At 54.5% G+C, this 18,648-nt stretch overlaps 8 protein-coding genes across 8 annotated transcripts; 3 read left to right on the top strand and 5 right to left on the bottom strand.

Moving 5' to 3' along the window:
• Nucleotides 1–48: 48 nt before the first annotated feature.
• On the top strand, nt 49–1,581 carry ARP3 (Arp2/3 complex subunit, actin nucleation center; the record flags this gene model as incomplete). The annotated part of the gene is made up of 5 exons (XM_049397111.1): nt 49–83; nt 144–166; nt 219–493; nt 543–629; nt 679–1,581. The coding sequence occupies 5 exons, from the start codon at nt 49–51 to the stop codon at nt 1,579–1,581; spliced, it is 1,323 nt and encodes a 440-aa protein (XP_049257453.1).
• Nucleotides 1,582–1,741: 160 nt separating this feature from the next.
• Nucleotides 1,742–3,520, bottom strand: J4E88_003459 (uncharacterized protein; the record flags this gene model as incomplete). The annotated part of the gene is made up of 1 exon (XM_049397110.1): nt 1,742–3,520. The coding sequence occupies one exon, from the start codon at nt 3,518–3,520 to the stop codon at nt 1,742–1,744; it is 1,779 nt and encodes a 592-aa protein (XP_049257452.1).
• Nucleotides 3,521–3,729: 209 nt separating this feature from the next.
• J4E88_003458 (uncharacterized protein) lies at nt 3,730–5,074 on the top strand (the record flags this gene model as incomplete). Its single annotated transcript, XM_049397109.1, has 2 exons — nt 3,730–4,777; nt 4,854–5,074. The coding sequence occupies 2 exons, from the start codon at nt 3,730–3,732 to the stop codon at nt 5,072–5,074; spliced, it is 1,269 nt and encodes a 422-aa protein (XP_049257451.1).
• A 1,760-nt stretch (nt 5,075–6,834) lies between these two features.
• Nucleotides 6,835–8,894, bottom strand: NRC2 (serine/threonine protein kinase, AGC; the record flags this gene model as incomplete). Its single annotated transcript, XM_049397108.1, has 4 exons — nt 6,835–7,231; nt 7,280–7,664; nt 7,711–8,010; nt 8,060–8,894. The coding sequence occupies 4 exons, from the start codon at nt 8,892–8,894 to the stop codon at nt 6,835–6,837; spliced, it is 1,917 nt and encodes a 638-aa protein (XP_049257450.1).
• A 1,621-nt stretch (nt 8,895–10,515) lies between these two features.
• On the bottom strand, nt 10,516–13,672 carry J4E88_003456 (uncharacterized protein; the record flags this gene model as incomplete). The annotated part of the gene is given in 3 exon segments (XM_049397107.1): nt 10,516–13,262; nt 13,567–13,652; nt 13,668–13,672. 3 exon segments carry the CDS (start codon nt 13,670–13,672, stop codon nt 10,516–10,518), a joined length of 2,838 nt encoding a protein of 945 aa, XP_049257449.1.
• Nucleotides 13,673–14,546: 874 nt separating this feature from the next.
• Nucleotides 14,547–16,925, bottom strand: J4E88_003455 (uncharacterized protein; the record flags this gene model as incomplete). The annotated part of the gene is made up of 3 exons (XM_049397106.1): nt 14,547–14,624; nt 14,675–16,842; nt 16,895–16,925. 3 exons carry the CDS (start codon nt 16,923–16,925, stop codon nt 14,547–14,549), a joined length of 2,277 nt encoding a protein of 758 aa, XP_049257448.1.
• Nucleotides 16,926–17,204: 279 nt separating this feature from the next.
• RSM19 (mitochondrial ribosomal small subunit component) lies at nt 17,205–17,661 on the top strand (the record flags this gene model as incomplete). Its single annotated transcript, XM_049397105.1, has 4 exons — nt 17,205–17,247; nt 17,307–17,322; nt 17,373–17,552; nt 17,619–17,661. 4 exons carry the CDS (start codon nt 17,205–17,207, stop codon nt 17,659–17,661), a joined length of 282 nt encoding a protein of 93 aa, XP_049257447.1.
• Nucleotides 17,662–17,904: 243 nt separating this feature from the next.
• J4E88_003453 (uncharacterized protein) lies at nt 17,905–18,626 on the bottom strand (the record flags this gene model as incomplete). Its single annotated transcript, XM_049397104.1, has 2 exons — nt 17,905–18,312; nt 18,366–18,626. The coding sequence occupies 2 exons, from the start codon at nt 18,624–18,626 to the stop codon at nt 17,905–17,907; spliced, it is 669 nt and encodes a 222-aa protein (XP_049257446.1).
• Nucleotides 18,627–18,648: the final 22 nt, after the last annotated feature.

Here is an 18,648-nt window from a genome sequence, read left to right as displayed (position 1 = left end):
CACCTGAGCTGCGTTGCATATTCGTGTTTGTGCCAAGCAGCAGCAAAGATGGCGTCTCAAACCCCCGCCGTTGTCATGGACAAGTAAGCTACCCGCTGCCCATGGGCACCCACGCTGCGATCGAGTACTGACACTGGCTATAGCGGTACGGGATACTCGAAGCTCGGTATGCTGATCAATCCAATTCGTGGAGCTGGCCTCTAATAACAATCCACCAGGCTTTGCCGGCAACGACTCTCCCTCCTTCGTCTTCCCCACCGCGATAGCTACCAAAGGCCCAACAGGCGGTAGCGGCGGATCGGGCTCTGGACGCCCAGCTGTTGCGAACAAGCCCTCATTCCTGACTGGTGGAGCCGGGCCGGGTGGGCATCTGTCTGGAAAGCGCGGTACTGAGGACCTCGACTTCTTCATCGGCGACGAAGCTCTGGCCGCAGCTGGAGGCGCGGGCTATGGCATCAACTACCCGATCAGGCATGGTCAGATAGACAACTGGGTATGGAGAGAAATGCAGAGAGACGGTAGGGTGTACTAATGGCATGCAGGACCTTATGGAACGCTTCTGGTCCAACTCGATATTCAAGTACCTGAGAGTGGAGCCTGAGGACCACCACTTCCTCCTCACCGAGCCCGTACGATAACTCTCTACAATTGCTGGAGGATGGAGCTGACAAGCCATAGCCACTGAACCCTCCCGAGAACCGCGAAGCCACCGCCGAAATCATGTTCGAGTCGTTCAACGTCGCCGGTCTCTACATTGCCGTACAAGCTGTGCTCGCCCTGGCCGCGTCATGGACTAGCTCCAAGGTGCAGGACCGATCCCTCACCGGAACTGTCATCGACTCCGGAGCTGGTGTCACGCACGTTATCCCCGTTGCTGAAGGCTACGTCATCGGCTCCTCAATCAAGAGTGTCCCCATCGCCGGTCGCGACATCACCAACTTCGTACAATCGCTCCTCCGAGAACGCGGCGAGCCCGACTCCTCCCTCCAGACTGCCGAGCGCATCAAGGAAGAATACTGCTACGTATGCCCTGATATTGTCAAGGAGTTCGCACGCTTCGACCGCGAGTCAGACGACCGATTCAAGAAGCACACCGTCAACTACCCCAACGGCAAGACCACATCCGTCGATGTCGGCTACGAACGTTTCCTCGCGCCTGAGATCTTCTTCAACCCCGAGATCTACTCCTCCGACTTTCTCACCCCGCTACCTACCATTGTCGACACCGTCATCCAATCCTCTCCCATCGATGTACGCAGAGGGCTATACAAGAACATTGTGCTTTCGGGTGGATCAACACTATACAAGGACTTTGGCCGACGCCTGCAGCGCGATATCAGGCACATGGTCGACGCAAGGATCAAGGCTTCGGAAGCGAAGAGCGGAGGCGCAAAGAGTGGTGGTCTGGACGTACAAGTCATTACGCACAAGAGGCAAAGACACGGCCCATGGTTCGGAGGCAGCTTGCTCGGTCAGACTCCCGAGTTCAAGAGCTACTGCCACACCAAGGCGGAATATGACGAGATTGGTCCCAGCATCGTCCGAAGGTTCGCGCTGCTGGGTGGACCGGGAAGCACATAAGCGACGAGATATCGTAGGGAATGTGTGTAGATGTTGGCATGGCTTATTGAGCGAGCACGAGATGACAGCAAAACATTTGACAATGAGAAGACAATTAACACATCAGATCGATATGCTTTTGATCGCTCACTAACCATACCAAGAGAAACCTTAATCAACTTCATGACTCCACGTCCTTAACACCCTTTTCCCCACCGCCCTTCCTCCTCAACACAGCAACCCCCTCCACATGCCCCGTCTGCGGGAAAAAGTCAAAGCCCCTCAAACTCTCAATCTCATAGCACCCCTCTCCCTTGCCGAAACCCCCATCAACCCCCGTCATCCCGCCAACCAAGACCCCCACATCCCTCGCCTGCGTATGCACATTACAACTCACATACACCACTCTCGCAGGACCATACTGCACCAGCTGTCTCAAGAAAGACTCATCGCAGCCCTTCCGTGGCGGATCCAACATAACGACCGTCTCCTCCGCGGGCGACTTGATAGAAGCAAACAGCCTCGCCGCATCCGCCGCGATAAACCGCGTAGAAGATTCCGGCAAGTTGTTCAGCTTTGCGTTCGTACTCGCGGACTCGATGCTGCTGGATGAGATATCGATTCCAAGGGATGATTTGAACAGCGCTGAGAGCGTGATGGTGAAGAGACCGGAACCGGAGTACGCGTCGATGAGGTGCGTGATTTTGTGGTCTTGGCCGGGTGAAGGCAAGATGTTCTCGCGTATGTACTGTGTGAAGACAGGGAGGATGGAGTTGTTGTTCTGGAAAAAAGAACCGGCTGGATTCACGAATTGGAATTCGTCGGAGATGTATTCTGTGGATTTGGCGTTGGGGTCTGTGATGCAGATTTTGCGGTGGATGTGCGTGCCTCTGTCTTCAATCACCGCGTCGCTGTCGGTTTCTTTGGCGGCGTCGTAGTCGGTCTTGGGGATGCGGGTAGTGGACTCGCGGAGGAGGAGGGTGGCGCCTTTATGGTAGGTGGATATGGTGTCTGCGACGCGTCTGCGCTCGCGCTTGTTGCCGGCGCGCACGGCGTCTGTGCCGATGGGACAGTCTTCTATGTCGATTGTGTTGCGGGTGCCTTTCTTCATGAAGCCGATGGGTGGGACTTCTTTGAAGGTGCGCTTTATGCCGTTGCGGCCGTCGCTGCGGCGGGCTTCGGGCGGACCGTCGAAGTGGGGGGTTAGCTTTGTGCGGTAGCCGTATTGCAATGGCGATCCGATCGTGTCGCCGATGGTGGGAATGAGCTCTGGTGGGAGGTTGGAGAAGTTCTTGTAGGCTTTCTCGACGATGGTCTTCTTGTGCGCGAGTTGCGTGTCGTAGGGTAGCATTTGGAATTGGCAGCCGGAACAGCTGGCGAAGTAGGGACATTTTACTAGAGAGTCATCGCGCTGGGGTGATGGCGTGATCACGTTGACGAAGTCGGCCATGGAGTACTTTTCTTTCTCAAAGTGCTTGTGTGGCCGTGCTGTTACGATGTCTCCTGGTGCGCTAAAGGGTACGACATAGACCTGGTCCGAATCTGAATCTTTCTGGAAACCGAGACCATCTCCAGTGGAAGAAATTTCTTTGATTTCAACCTCGATCTCCTTGAATTTTTCTGCCAGTGTTGTCGAGATTTCCTTTCCTTCTCTTTCTATATTGAGGTTCTTGATGAGCGCAGTAACATCCTGCAATAAGACCTCCTCATTGGTTCCGTTTGTTTTCAAAATCTTGCTCTGCTCAGCATGTCCGTTCTTCATGCGCTTGTTCTTGAATCTGTAGTTGCCTCGTGGTCCTTCCTCGCTCCGTAGAGGCGTCTCGGCATATCTTTTCGCGCCGTTGCTCTCAACAGGCGCGACATTGTCCGCTGACGAAGCCATTCTGTATCTAGCAATCTGGATATATCGGCTACTGACCAGCAGTGTCCGGAGCGGTCGAGCAAGAATCCGAGAGTACATGCAGTAAATCGTGAAATTGGAGAAAAGAGAAAGTCGCGTTAGTCACTGGGATAGAGAGACGGCGATTGGCTGGAGCGATTACTGCCATCCCGCTTAGTCACGCTGAACTTTCCGAACTTCACTTTGACCATCACAACGCCGCGCAGGCCACCCGCTGTTACCGCCTCCCCGCGCTCAATTGGCCCTCACCCGGAGGTTCAAGGCCAACAATGAGCGTCTGCCGCCCCGCAAGATGTCTCTTTACCAAAGCAGCATCGACGACGCTTCCTAAACCGCCTCCGCAACGCACTTTCCATGCTTCCGCACCCAGACCCGCTCGCAAGAGGAGACCGCATTACCCGTCAATAAAGGCCGACGACCTCAAGCTCCTCAACCAGGCCGCCGAAGCAGAGTACCCCAAGTACGACACCTCGGAGACGACGCTGCTGGAGAAAAAGTACACACCCTCGCAAATCGCCGCCATCAAAGCCGCCGAATCTACAATTGACGCCCGAGATGTCCTCACCCAGGGCCAGCGAAGAACAGATCCATGGCGTATGAACTACGAAGACGACCTGGCGCAAGTCGACCCAGTTACAGACCGACCAGAGCGCCTAACAGGCGACGACATCGAAGGCCCAAAAACCTTCCGCATTGCCAACGAAGTCGAGCGCGACGAGAACATAACCCGCATCGCCACGGAGAACCTCGCCAAAATGTACCCCGACGGCATACCAGAAGACGACGAGAACCTACAAAAAGCCATGGACGCAGCCGTCACCCAAGCCACCCTGGACCCCCGCGCAACCTACACATCCAAAAACCCCGCCGCCCTCCAAGCCCTAGGCGATGAGCGCCATTCGGTCATCGCACCCGACCTCCCCCGCGTCGAAAACCGTATGGTCCGCCAGACCCGGCGTCTCTCGACCGAAGAAGAAGAGGACCCACGGCAGAAGCGCCTACTGCAATACCTAGGTTGGGACAAGCAGAAGCTGCGCCAAATCCGCGTCAAGACATTGGTCACGCACTTCGTTACCAATCAGACTCGCATGGGCAAGATAAGAAGCATGTACTACCTGACCATTGCGGGCAACCAAGACGGGCTCCTCGGCGTTGGAGAAGGCAAATCCGTAGAACCGGACGAAGGCCGCAAGCAGAGCGTCATGAGCGCCATACGAAACATGCGCCCTGTTCCTCGTTACGAGAACAGAACCACCTTCGGCGATCTGGAGAAGAAGGTCGGTGCGACGAAGGTCCAGATCTTTGCGAGACCGCCTGGTAAGTTCATTCTCCTCGTTACCCTAGACGTCCTTGTGACCTGCCTTTTGCAAACATGCCGGCTGACTATGAGCAGGTTTCGGTCTCCGCGTCCAACATCTCATTTTCGAACTCGCACGTGCAGCGGGTCTTCAGGATCTGTCTGCTAAAACACCGCGGTCGAGGAATAAAATGAACGTTATCAAGGCGACGTGGGAGGCGCTTACGCAGCAGAGGTTACCGGATGAGATTGCGAGGGCGAGGGGGAAGAAGTTGGTGGATGTTAGGAAGGTTTACTATGGAGGGAGTATACATTAGTCTGCATACGTTGGTATAGGGATGGCTATATGACTGTTGTTGGGCCCCTGTGTGTGAAGAGGGGGGATAGAGTAGATGTGTATCATAGGCATGGCGTGGTATGAGGTGGAAATGCTCATGTAGAGCTTGTGTAGATATCTTGTATCACATCATGTTATCTTGCATACCATCTTCTCTGTTTCGCTCGCTATGTCCAAGTATCTGTTAATCTTGCTCATCCAATGGGGTATCATAATCGTCAAACGCTCTCATTCCATCCCCTTTCCACCCCCTCTCATCCCTCCATCCCTTGCCCCTCCCTCCTACCCCCGACTACTCATCCGACTCAGCCCCTCCGTCTCGCCCTCGCCCTCGCCCTCGCCCTCCCCATCCCCGCCCTCAGTATCAATCTGCTGATTCAAAACAATACTATACACACTCGCCTTGAGCAGCGTAAACACCAAACTCGTTTTCCTTTCTAATCCGCGGAGGCCGTCGAGGATCGCGGCGCTGGGGTTGTTGGAGAGCGTGAGGAGGAGGGATGATAACTTTGTGGTGTTAGCGAGGGAGTGCGGAGGGATGGCGGTGGGCGGTGGAGTTGGGTGGATGGATGGGGGGAGGGTGGATGTGGGTAGGTAGACAAGATAGGTCGACTTACATTATTCAAATTCCCCAATAACCTCGCATACTCATCCAAGACCTCCTGTTCAAGCGGACTGAGACTTTCTTCTCCTTCCGACATTTGCGAGGCGCCGAAGTTTGGTTCTGTCGGTGCGGGCTCTGAGGCCATGGTTTACTTTCTCCCTTTTTGTTTTGTGTGCAATTGGTATAGAGCTGGGGTAGTTGTGTGGATGGGTAGGTAGTCAGGTAGGTAGCTGGTGTTATATCTATATCCGCGCGTGGATACGAGAGACGGCGAGCGTAGCGTGGGAGATCGGGCAACGGCGGGGTGGAGATGGTTTGCGCTGGATGCGTCGTCGTGCGTGGATTGGATTGTGCTATGATGTGTCCCTTGCTAAAGAATGAATCCCGGTATACGATCTCCGACTTCGACTACGTATGGGCTGGGCGTGCCGATGTTGTTCAAGGTACTTGCGTAGCGTCGTCCTCGTTTTGTTCGCGTTGTTTGACAAGAAACAAGGGTTCTCGCGAATCGTTGTCGCGCCTTCCCCGCAAACTCCGCGTTGGCCCATGCGTTTCTTATACTCAAATCACTCCCATCATAACCTACGGTGAGTGCTCAGCCAGAAGTTTCGAAACATACTATCACATTACATCAATTTCACTAATCACATCACACAGCACAGTTGGCATCTCAAAGATATCTTTCTCATTGCTTCTGCTACGCCCTCCCAGTACCATCCATCCATCCATCCCTCGACCCTCAACTCATCACCACCACCATCTCCATCTCCATCTTCCCTGTCCAAGCTGCCTCCGCTCTCAGACTAGCCTACACTAGACCAGCATAATCCACAACCATGTTCACAACAAAAAAATATCAGACAACGCCAGAGAAGATTTTACAGCACACGAAAATGCTGATTGGTAAGAGAGAACAAAACGAGCTCGAGAGAGACAGAGATCCCTGCGCGATCAAGAAACGAAGAAAGCTAGAATGTAACTCCCTGAAACGCCGCTGTGATGAGGAAGAAAACGCATTTGTCTATGATCCGTCGCAACAAATGAGTGGAGTCAAGAGGACGACGTTCGATATGGGAAGGTCCTCCGGTGAGTGATGAATACAGTGCGCGTGTTTATCATACGAATTATCGCCTGGTCTATCGTTGGGAATTGGTTTGTGTGAGGTGAAGATGCGACGAGTGTTGATCTTCATGGTGATGGTCGTCTCCGTCGTGGTGCAGAGTAACGCTGTTGAACTCCTCAAACGGATCTGCCAACTCGCCCATGGGCGTAGCAAGACCAGAGTCTAGCGGGACGCCCTTGACTCGCGCGGCGCCAATGTCAACACTCTGGGACTCCTTAACATTCCGGAAGTTGGGTGTCTCGACACCTTGGCCTTGGTGAGGGACGATCGGTGGCTTCATGTGCCGTAGTAGGGCCCATGACGTCGTCTTGAAGAAAGGTGCGGTCTTGATGTCGGAAGCGCCGGCACGGGATCCAAGTCGCCTAGTCTCGTCCTTGATCAATAGCTTGCGAATGATGGCCTTGCAGAGACTACAATTGTTAGCACAGAATGCACACCAGGGTCGATTTACTACTTACTTTGACACTTGCGGCGCACCAGAACCCTCGGGGAAGGGCACTTCATCTCGAAGAATGTTGGCAAACGTCGCGTTGCGGTTCTTGCCCTTGAAAGGCGTAGTTCCGTACAACATCTCGTAGATCAATATGCCAAGGGTCCACCAATCGACCGCACTCGTATGTCCACAGCCCTTGATGACTTCTGGCGCAATGTATTCCTCGGTTCCGACGAACGAGTTGGTTCGGAAATTGTTTATGCATGATTTCGTGTCGATGGTTGGTAGGTTATTCGAGGAAGTACCACTTCGGCCGCTGAGGATCATAGTCGGGCGACCGCCGGGTTCCGACTGTTTCGACAGATCGAAGTCTGACAACATGATGTGACCAGACTGGTGGAGGAGGATGTCTAAGCAAATTAGCATGATGTGCGCGGCGAGTGAAACGTAACTTACTCTCTGGCTTCAAATCTCGGTAGATGAAACCCATCAAGTGGAGATATTCCAACGCAGCCGTAACTTCAGCCGCATAGAATCGCGCAGCATCCTCGTCGACGCACTTGTTCGGTCGTGTTTGGAGCGCGCGGAAGAACTCACCACCACTGCAGTATTCCATGCAGAGGTAGAGGTGGTCTTCGGACTGGAAAGAGTGGTAGAGAGTAACAATAAAGGGGTGGTTGCTGGTCGCCAGGATTTCCTGCTCAGCCAATGCGCGCTTGATCTTGTTTCGCTTGATCATCTCCTTTTTGCTCAACACTGAATTTGTTAGCGCATGTTGTCTGAATTGTAGATGCGATTCACACACCCTTCATAGCATATAGCCTGCTGGACTTCTTCTCCCGCACCAAGTAGACCTTTCCGACATCGCCCTTGCCAATCAACTTGATCTTGTCGAAGCTTCCCGGTCCAACCTCGACGTTGCGGACCTTGATGGAATTCGAGCTGTAGGTTCTCCTGAAAGCCACAGACTGTCGGATCTGGCCTGCCGAGGGTATGGGTTTGCCGGCCTCTATCGGTAGGAGGTGAGTCGGATCCTGAGTATTCGTCTCGACCATGCTCAAGGTAGACGAGTTGGGGTGGTGTAATACAGGCTGCTTGCCGAGCTCTGCAGTCTGTGGCCTATCAGTATTCTTTCCCGAAGAAAAGAGACCTTGGGCATTGGGTGCGGAAGCCACCCTTCGTAGTTTCCTAGCCAATTCCTCTTTCCCAGCTGTTGTGGCGTGATCGTCGGTAGTCGCTGCGCCATTTACTTGCGTCTTGGGCATTGCGGGGGTGTCTGGGGGTGATGGAGGCACGCTGCCTGCATTGTGATGACGCAGCGCCGGCGGCCCTTGGTGGGCAAAGTAGGGGTTTGCGTGCGCGGTCGGCGAGACGCTGTCATCCAGGGGGTTGCCTTCGCTGGCGACGGTCTGGGAGCGATTGCGCGAGATGTGGGGAATGAACCTCGATTGGCGGAACCCCGACTTTTCGTTCTTGGAGTTTGTGCTGCCATCGTCGGAAGACTTGTTGGCGTCGTTGCTGCTGTTGATGCGGAAAAAGTTCTTGATGCGCTGCGAGACCTGGCCGTCCTTTGGATTGACTGACTTGTTGGTGGACAGCGCCTTGCCCGAGAAGGTGCGTTTCTCCGTCTTTTCGGCCATGGTGGAGTGGCTTGATGTGGACGAGTTGAAGAGCTGCGTCATAGCAGTTACACGGGGCCGATGGGCGAGTGCAGCGGGCGACTCTGGTGTATTGGGCGGAAGCTGGGCGGGTGCAGGGAGACGGTGTTTGCGCAGTTGCACGATCAATGGGCCATGTCACTTTGGGTGAGGGCAATGTCCAGGGTCGCGGTGCGTGTGGCTGGGGCGGCTCGGTGAAAGAATGGCTCCGTCACGAAGGCGCAGGCGGTGGGAGAGGGGAGTGCGCGTGAATGGGGTTGGCGGCGCTGCAGAGACAAGCAGGGAGGAGTCGGGAGCAGGGAGCGAGGAGCAGTGGTGGTGTAGTAGGGCCAGCCAGCAGGTTGGGAAGGAAGGAAGCCAGAGCCGTGCCGGCGACAAGTACGGACTGCGGCGAATGATGGCGGAGGCCAAGTGGGACCGCCCGAATCCCTGTCTACCTAGGGAAGCCGCGTGCGAAGCCACCTAGCCTCACTCCAGCCAGCCAGCCAAACCGACACCGCATCCATCACCAATCACTCAGCCACCACTCAAACATCAAAACACGGGTTTGCAATGCTTGGAAATCCATATCCTGTGACAATTGCGCCTTGGTGTCGTGATGATTCCTACCCGCCATCCGAACCCTGTGCCGCGCTCCCAGCCAAGAACGCGCACCCATCTAACCGTTCTAGCACCGTGCCTCTTTTCCCCACGACCGCAGCTGTCGATAAATCACGCTATTTCCCGATTTATCAGCAACGCGCAAAGCATAACGGCACGTCATCGCACCAAACACGGGTGCGAGACTCCGAGACACATGCATCCATCGTGATTCTTGAATTGAGCCAATTGTAAATCCATGACACCAGCCTGCTATACTCGCACACACACACATGCTTAACGTAGCTGTTACATCGGATGCTGGTGATGGCGACGCGCATGTTTCCGCTATTTCGTCCACTGACGACGGCCTCGGACGCCAATCTGTTCTAGAACCATTTCTCGTTTTGGCATAGCGTGGCTTTCGGACCCTATCCGTCACTCCGACACATCGGCCGTGCGCGATTCATCTCGTCAGCTCACTCCGTCAACGCCCACCAGATGACTGCAGGGAAGGGACACTGATTACAAGACACGCTTTTATTATTATTATTATTCTACTACGCAACGGACGACTATACTGACTACCTATTCATACAATGGCTGAAGTTATACGCAAGATGCTGACGGAAAGGAGATAAGACGTGGATGGCTGGCCAGATGACTCGTCTCCGCCCATGACACGTCCCTTGCCGTGTTCTGCCAGCCCACCAATGTCAAAAGAAATATTGGAGGAAGACTGTCGGAGATATGCGTGGGTTGCCGTGATTATTGCTGTGCCGCAGTGGAAAGCTGTTCAAGGAAGTTCGTGGACGTGGAAAATGTTGCCGTTAAGAGAAGATGTCGGACGTGTCGCGTACTCGATGAGGGTGATGTAATCCTCGGCCGAATCCAAGGATACGTTCTGCGACAGAGAATAGAGTCAAGAGGGTCTATCATACCAAGACCTAACGAGTCCGAAGACGTATCCAACCACCATACCAGGCCGTCTGACGCGGACAAACCGACAACGCACGATGAGCAATCAGGTGCGCGAGTTCCTACGATGCGCCTCTATCTCATCGATCTCGGTCCTCTTGAGTTGCTGAAAGCGCTGTCGCCACTTGTCTGAACGTTTCTGCCTCTCGTCGGGAGACATGGTTCGAGGGTCGTCCTTCTTGCTGCGTCGGAATTTGTTCGTCACCTGCTCGAGCTTGGCCTTTGCAGGCGAATGCTCTCCGGACTTCTTGGGGGAGCTCGGCGGATTGGCGGGTGAAGATGCTGCGGTGCCACGCTCGACATCCGATGCTTTCGCGGGAGAAGATGGCGCCTTCTGCTTGCCTTTGCTGCTGGATACCCCGAAGCAGCTTGCGTTGCTCTCCTCGTACTCCACAGACATGGGCGCTTCGGTAGAGCGGCTGTCTACCGCAACAGACGAACGACGCTCCTCAAGGTGTGTGTCGTTGATCATCTCCGACAAGTCGTCCATGGCGCCATCGAGCCCCGACAAGCGCTGATTGGCAAAGTGTCGAGGAGCAGGCGCGCCGTAGCCACCAATCTCGCTCGGGCTCAACTCCTTGAGCGTCGGGTAGAAGCGTTGCATGCTGAGCGCGGTACTGTAGCTTCGATTCTGGATCTGATTGCCGAAAGACTGGTTGGACATGCCGCCGTTTGAAGTATTGTCTACTCGGGACGCGATACCTTTATCCTGCATGCCCCTGCTCGCATCATCCTCGATGCTTGGAAATACCTGTCGATATCCAGACGTCATCCTCTGGGGGAACATCACCGGAGGGTTCAGATACTGCGCGGCAGAGGCGACACGATTGGGAATTTGCATGGCTTCGTTGCGAACCATGTACTGAACGGGAACATCCTTAACGTTTCCTTGTTGGCCATACCCTGAGTCGCGGCGCATATCATCTGGTATACTACCCTTCGCTGATCGAATGTTCTCCTGGGCCCCGCTGGCGTTGTTGTGGTTGAAAGTCATCTCGACAGCAGAGTCGTGAGGTAGAGACCCGGCAACAAGCCCTCGAAGCGAAGGCGTCCTGGAATCAGTACCGCGTCGATACTCAGCTTGACGCTTCTTCGACTCGTCTGTAAGGAAGTGCAGAAGACCCTGGATGTAGCCTTGTAGAACCTCGGGGCTGTCAGGAATGCCAACGTGGTCGTAGCCGGCCTGGTAGCCTTCCTGGTATGTAGACGGAACATGTGTCACAGGCTTGCCATTGAAAGGCCAGTTCTCGTCGGTGCCGGTGCGTTGACTGGAGCTGGTTCGCGGCGCCATGTTGCTGCTAGAAGCGGAGATTGACATATTAGGGCCCATTGTAGGAGCGTGGTCTATCATAGTGGATTGAGGTTGCTCCGAAAGGCCTTGACGTATGGAAGGGAGAGAAGGTTGTTTACCGAATGCCTCAGGCCACGAGGTGAGCTTGGGTGCAGGATCGTTAGTCCTGGAACGGCCAGAATCGCCTTCGTTCCATGGACTAGCTGGCCAGTGTTTCTCGGGTGTAGATGGTACTGCGGTGTTCTCATTGGATGACTGCTCAGTCTCCTTGATTTGTGGCGCTACTCGTGTTGAGGAATGCTCATGCGTGTTTGTAGGGAAGAAGTCCATGGTGTCAACGCTAGACAGACTATGCTTCTGCGAAGACATGCGGCGGTCATGCTTGCCAGCCACTGGCATGTGTTGTCCTCGCCAAGGAGATCGCTTCTCTGGTGACGGAGTGGGCGGAACAGTGCCTTGGGTGGTACTAGTCTTTATGACAGGCTCGTATGTAGGGCTCTTCGGGTTTAGAGCAGATCCTTTCTTGACTTCCTCGGGAGGTGGTGGCTTGATTTCAATAGCTCGAGAGCGGCGGCTGGCGGATCCTGGAGGGGAATGAGGCGGGTTTGTCGCGGCCGGAACAAAAGGTGGTGGCTCCGCAGAGAAGGCGGACAGCGGGCCAAAAGGCTGAGGTTGGGGTTGATAAACCGGCATGGGCGGATACGGCGCCGCGAAGGGGTACATGGGAGGAGCAAATGGTTGCTGAAATTGCGGTCCGAAAGGCGGCATGGCTCTTGGGTCTGCATTCGCGCCGGAGAAGGCGCCATGTTGAGTGGTGCTGTTGTCTGACTCGACCGCCGTTATCTGCTTTCGAAGTGCGTCGAGTTCGACGATGAGGCAACGCTTCTTCTCGATCATACCCGCACGCCATGTCTCGCTCTGCTGGCCTGCTTGCAGTACCTCAGTCTGCTCTACCGTGCGGAGCTCCTGCTTCTTGAGAGCTTGTTGCGTCTTGAGAGTCGCGAGGTCCAAGCCAACAAACGGTGTATGGGTGTTGGAGCGCGATGGCCCGAACGCGGCTCCCGAAGAGGCTCCATGAGTGGTCATGGTAGACGGATCCGGCATCTGCTTGCCTATGGGATCCATAGTAGCGGGGCCGGCGGGAGGTACCGTAGGATTGGTTGCGTTGACTGCTGGCAGTGCAAACATGCGATCGCCAACGAAGATGACAGGTTGACCTCCGACGACTTCAATGCGAGCGGTGTTGTTGGGGTTCTGGTGAGTCGGGGCTTGCATAACGTTGCCTGGTGCGACGCGCAGTGATGGTTGTGGTGGTCTGTAAGTAGCGTCTCCGTATCGGGACGTGCCGAGCGGTGGAAGGTCGCTAGGAACTATACGGCCACCTGCAGTGACTCGTATACCGGGTGGGCTGCCGTGCTCTTTGAGAAGCTTCTCCGCCTTGCCGCGCTTGATTGACGGCGTGGGTGATGGCCGTTTGTGAGGTCCGAAAGGAACAAGATTGGCTGGAGTGGGTACACGCAAGCTTCTGTTTGATGCTCTGCTGGGCAGATTCGCCGATGCGGACGCTGACGGGCGAAGGACGTGTTCTAACGAGAAGCGCAATTAGTTACTGCTCGTTGTGTAGCAGTAGCAGGAAGAAAGGAAGGCTGTGAGCCTAGCGATAGAAGAGTGTGATAGAGTCGGTCGGGTGTAGTGTGAGTAGGGTAAGGAAACACAAGACGCGTCGGGTATGATGTTCCTCGATAGGGAAGGTGAACGGTGAAAAGTGAAAAGTGAAAGGGTGAGGAGAATAGGCCCGGCACTGACCTCTGATCACATCCTCATCAGGAAACTTCTCAATCGACACAGCTGATTCCGACACCGAGTCGCGAAGTGCGAGCAGTTCATCCACCCTGTATGCGAATGACATCATGGCCGGTCCGTCACCCTATAGGTGTACCGAAGGCAACGAGCCGCGGACCTGATTGAGCCGTTGGTATTACGGGGCCAATGAGATGTCGAGCCGGAGACACGAAGAAGACTGAGATGGTGTGATGCGAATATCCTGTCGCCGTTAGTGCTGGTTCTCGACTCCACATACTGCTGTAATGTTGCATGCTCGTGTGGTAGAGGATATGTAAGACAACGACGTACCTCAAAGCTGATCGATGGGAGCCAAGGTGAACAAGCGAGCGACAGCTATCCAAAAAGCCGAAGTGCAGCAATGCGAAAGAAGAAGACGCGGAACAAGAAGATGGAACCAAAACGAGTGTGTGTTGAGGAGTGGACGAAGACCGGTGTTGGGTAGGTTGTTATAGCCCGCATCCTGTCGCGACTTCTCATCGAATAGCCGATCGGAGCTGGCCATTGAGGAAAGAGATGACCAAAAGACGGCGTAGGAAGGGTTGAAGAGAAGCATCGTGAGATATGTAGAAGTGGGGATGCGGACAAGCGCGGCTGCCAGGTGAGATAGTTGAGGAAAGAGCGGTCGACACACCTCGGTGTTGGACCCCGGCGTGAACAAGTGCGACCGCGACATCATAACACCTAATGCAAGGAAAAGGAAGACTTGGAGTGACGAGTTCGCATGGCTCTTTTAAACTATGCAAACACTTACAATACTCTTCACGTTTGAACTCTCGTAAATGCAGACGATCAGACATATTTCCTTCCTGAACTCTGGTATACCTAGCTGAAAACCCCTAGACGCCTTCGCTATGCTCTATGCTAGATCAAATACGCCGTTTTGCACCACCCCTTCCCCTCAGGTTGTACGGTGCTAGTCATCTGTATGTCGATGAGTTAATCTACCTCCTACGAGTAGCCCTCGCACTGGGAGGGGGCGCCGACTCGAAAGCATCATCAGACTCAATCTCATCATCACTCTGCACACATATCAGCAAACGTGGATCTATCGAGGATCATCTTCACTTACCGGCTCCTGTACAGCCTTCTTTCCTCTCGAAGCCGCAGGTCGCGTGGGCTGACTGCGCTGCGTGAGCGGCTGCGAGAAGTTCAGCTTCGTCTGAGTCGCCGACGCCTTCGCTCTCGCAGTAGTAGTCTTCTTGGCCGGTGACTTGGCTCGGGCAGGGGCTTTTGTTGTCTTCGCTGCAGGTTTCCTTGCGGGTGCTTTCTTCTTTTGCGAAGCTACGAAGAGGTCTTCGCCACTGTCATCGTCTTCGTCTTCTTCGGGTACTTCCTCGTCATCATCGTCGTCGATCATGATTACGTCGTCGTCGTCTTCGTCGGACTCTTCTTCTTCTACAACCTTCTTCTTGCCTCGCCCACCCTTGGCCGCAGGTGCGGCCTTCTTAGGAGCTGCTGCCTTCTTAGTAGCGGCAGCCGGCTTGCGGGTTGTGCCAGCTGCTTTGCCACGACCGCGGGCGGCAGCTTTCTTGGTCGGTATGGACGCTAAGCTCTCGTCATCGTCTTTCTCGCCTTCGTTATCAGACCTAATGATAGCGGCTGGCTGATCGACCCATGACCCATCGAAGTCGCTATCCCATCCAGCTGGCTTGGGCTTAACCTTGGACTTCCGTGTCTTCTTTAACTGTCCTGAAGCGAACATGTCTTCTAATTGTTCTCGGTACTCCGCCATCTCCTTGACGATCTCCTCTTCTTCAACGTCATTGGCGTCCATGAGGTGCTTAAGCTGAGTGCTGAGACTTTCTTTCACAAATTGCTCCATGGCGTGCTTGTCGTCTTTGTCTACAAACTGCGACACTGCGTCTCCGAAGGAATTCTGTGGTAAGATTGTCAAAGTCTGGGCCGTAAGAAACTCCTTCACCAGCTTGTCGACCTTGACTGAGTCAATCGAGATCTCCGCAAGTATCTCCGCATCCGGCTCTTCGGCATTATTCTTCAACGCCCGGTTTGTTGCCTTCTTCTTCCGATGAAACTGTACTATGTCGTTGATGTTGGCGACCTTGCCCATGAACCGATTCGAGATGCGCTGCGGATTTTCACAGTGAAACTCGCCTCCTTGTGGAGCTGTGTATTCGACACGAAGCCGAACAAGCGGTTTTGGAGGGTCGTCGTCATCTTCTTGTCGTTCCTCCTGTAGTTCAAGCCAATCCCTCTTCGCTTCTTCGATGAGCTCCTCAATGACCTGGTTCAGATACTGGGTAATCTTTGCACGGTTATCGCTGACGCGCCAGAGCTCCTTCTCCTTGATCTCCCTCTCTTCCGCAAGTACGATTTCTTTCATGATGAAGGGTCGCACAGACTTCAGGCGGATGTTTTCAGTCGTGAATTCCTTGCCGGTGACGCTCAGAATGCAGACATGCTTGGGAACCGCTTCTCCAGGCATGAGAGAGGTAGCAACGGAGGAACCAGGCTGCATGACATGGAAACCCATCTCGGGGTTGTATCGCGGGTCAATTAGACATTCGTGTTCGTGGCCCCACACGACAAGGTCCATGAAATCGGGTAGGAAGTTCTCAGGAAGGTAGCTGGTAGGTGTATGTGCATGGTGGTTCTGATGTACACTCATGAGGTTGAACCACTCGTCCTTTTGCGTTCCAGGTTGAAAGAACTTGACGTTGCCGTCTCGCCAGGTATGGAACAATCGCTCGTCGCGAACATTGCTGAGGCCGTAAAGAGCAAGCTTGGTGCCGCCCTTTTGAAGCAGCACCGGCTTCACATTGATCTTATCGACTTCTGGGGTACGACCGAAATAGTTGACGAAGCCAGACGCCTGCAGTAGATCGAGAGGGGAGAATGAACCTTCGCCTGACGGGTCATCGTGGTTGCCGTGAATGGCGAATACGGGTATAGCGATATTGATATCTTCGTCTTCGTAGTTGACATGGTCAAACATGCCTCCGAAGTTCTCGCTCGCGTCGCTCAGCATCTCCAGTTCGCATGGCTTTTCTCCGAGACAGTTCATACGCAGTGATCGCATGACTTGGTACATGGATTTCCTCGAAGGTTTGTTCTCGTGGAAGAGGTCTCCCGCATGCAGTACCATGTCCACATCGTGCTCTTTCGCTAGGCACATCACCTCGTGGAATGTCCTCCAGCTGTCGTCTTTTCGCTCAGCGTCGCGCTCGTTGTATCCGACATGGCTATCTGTGGCGACGAGTATCCGGATTGTGTCTGCGCCTATATCGTCCATTAGCGTATGCTTTCCATCTCATCTCAGGCTCGCTTGTACCTCGCTGCTGACCGCGTGCTCGTGGCGGCATGGTGGGCGGTTGATTGATTGGAAGAGGCGTGGACTCCTCGACTCGTAATGCTGGCAGAGGCAATTCGGCGACTCAAAGCTCCCCTGGGGCACTGCAGATGTATGTTCTCAGCAAACACGCCACTGCAGGCCAGAGCATCGCGAGCAATCACTCACCATTCGCGACGCGCTTCCGCCTAAGCCAAGCCCTTAGCGTCCCCCGCGCTCTCACGTGCATCCTGAACCCATCGGAAGCCGTCGAAAACATTCGCCGACCTCATCATTCACGCATAACGTCGCAATGTTTCCCACACGGGCGCTCTGCGCTCGATCGGTCTGGAAAGGTGAGATGCCGTCTGGCGATGTTCGTCTGTCAATGGCTAGCAATCTAACTTTTTCACAGGCCCTAATATCGTCCCGTAAGCCACTACTATCAAGCCCTGCGGAATGCGCCCTAATCATCTCGAAGCCTCCCGATAGCACAGAAGAAGGCGGGTGAACGCATGCCACCGATCAAGACACAAGCGCGCTCCGCTACCATATTACCGAACTTCGTCGGCCTCAAGTTCCAGATACACAACGGGAAGAGCTACCTGGATATCACCATAACGGAGGACATGGTAGGACGAAAGCTTGGGGAATTTGCGCCGTACGTCTACTGCACTTATGGTATTTGCGGGAGGACATCACAACGGAGTGCTGACTTTGATTCTAGGACACGGAAGCAGTTCATGTACAAGCAGACTAAGAACAAATGAGCAATGGAACGCATGTGCATCAAATGGGAGTTTGGGTATCATTTTGGTTTATCTAGAAGCCATTTTGTACTGCTATTGTACACATATGATGAGCCCTTCGTTGGGCGGGATGCCTCCATGTCCCGAATGATCAGTCCCTGCGCCTGTGATGCCGTCCAACGCCTAAAATGCATGTCGATGTCCTGAATTACCACATCCCGTCGTGTTCCAGTTTCATGGGTTCCTGTCCGTTGGTTGAAGGTCCTAGCGGTAGAACTCCCCGCGCTTGATGTTGACTCCGTATTCGCCTACTGCCATGCCCAGGTCCTCCATAGTAAGCACGGTGCGTCCTTGATTGCCACCCTGGCCTCCACCTCCATATCCTGGGCGCTGGATGCCGAGGTTGTAGTCCTTGGCCTTGGAGCCGCTATCCTTGCCGCCAGGCGCACCACCAGGCGCTGCTGCTGCCGGCGCTCCTCCTGCGCCACCCATAGGGTTATTACTTGTGGTGTTGGATGACCTGATGCGAGAGAACTGGTAGGCGTCGGCCGCGATGTCGGCGATGAACTTCTGTGTCGCGAGCGCAAGGAGACGTGCGAGGTGTTGTGATGTCTGAGGTGGCGGTGGCAGACCGGCGCGTGTCAAGTAATAGTTGGTCACTGCATCGGGTATCTGGAGGCCTGGTTAGTGCGCGATGCTTGGGATGGAGACGGCATTTAGCATACGATCGGCGCGTAGTCATCCATCTTGCCTAGGAACTCGCGCAATGTTGCGTCCTTCTTCGCAGGTATGCGCGCCTCGAAGGCGGCGGCAGAGTCTGCCATGCCGTTGACCGCTGCGGGCTCTGCATCGTTTGCGCCGTCGAGGTTCATAGCGTCGGTTTCCAGTCGTGTCGCGTCTTGCTTGATCTCGTCGTCGACCGTCTGGTCTAGTTCGTCGTTGACCTCCATGTTCGTGTCCGGGGGTTGAGAGTTGGTTTCGGACATAGTTGCGATACGAGTAATATGT

This window comes from Alternaria novae-zelandiae (genome assembly GCF_023758075.1).
Source record: "Alternaria novae-zelandiae strain BMP 2774 chromosome Unknown scaffold_5, whole genome shotgun sequence".
Lineage (NCBI taxonomy): Eukaryota > Fungi > Ascomycota > Dothideomycetes > Pleosporales > Pleosporaceae > Alternaria > Alternaria novae-zelandiae.
The sequence above is the reverse complement of the archived record's forward strand: the minus strand, read 5'-3'. Positions and strand labels throughout refer to the sequence as shown.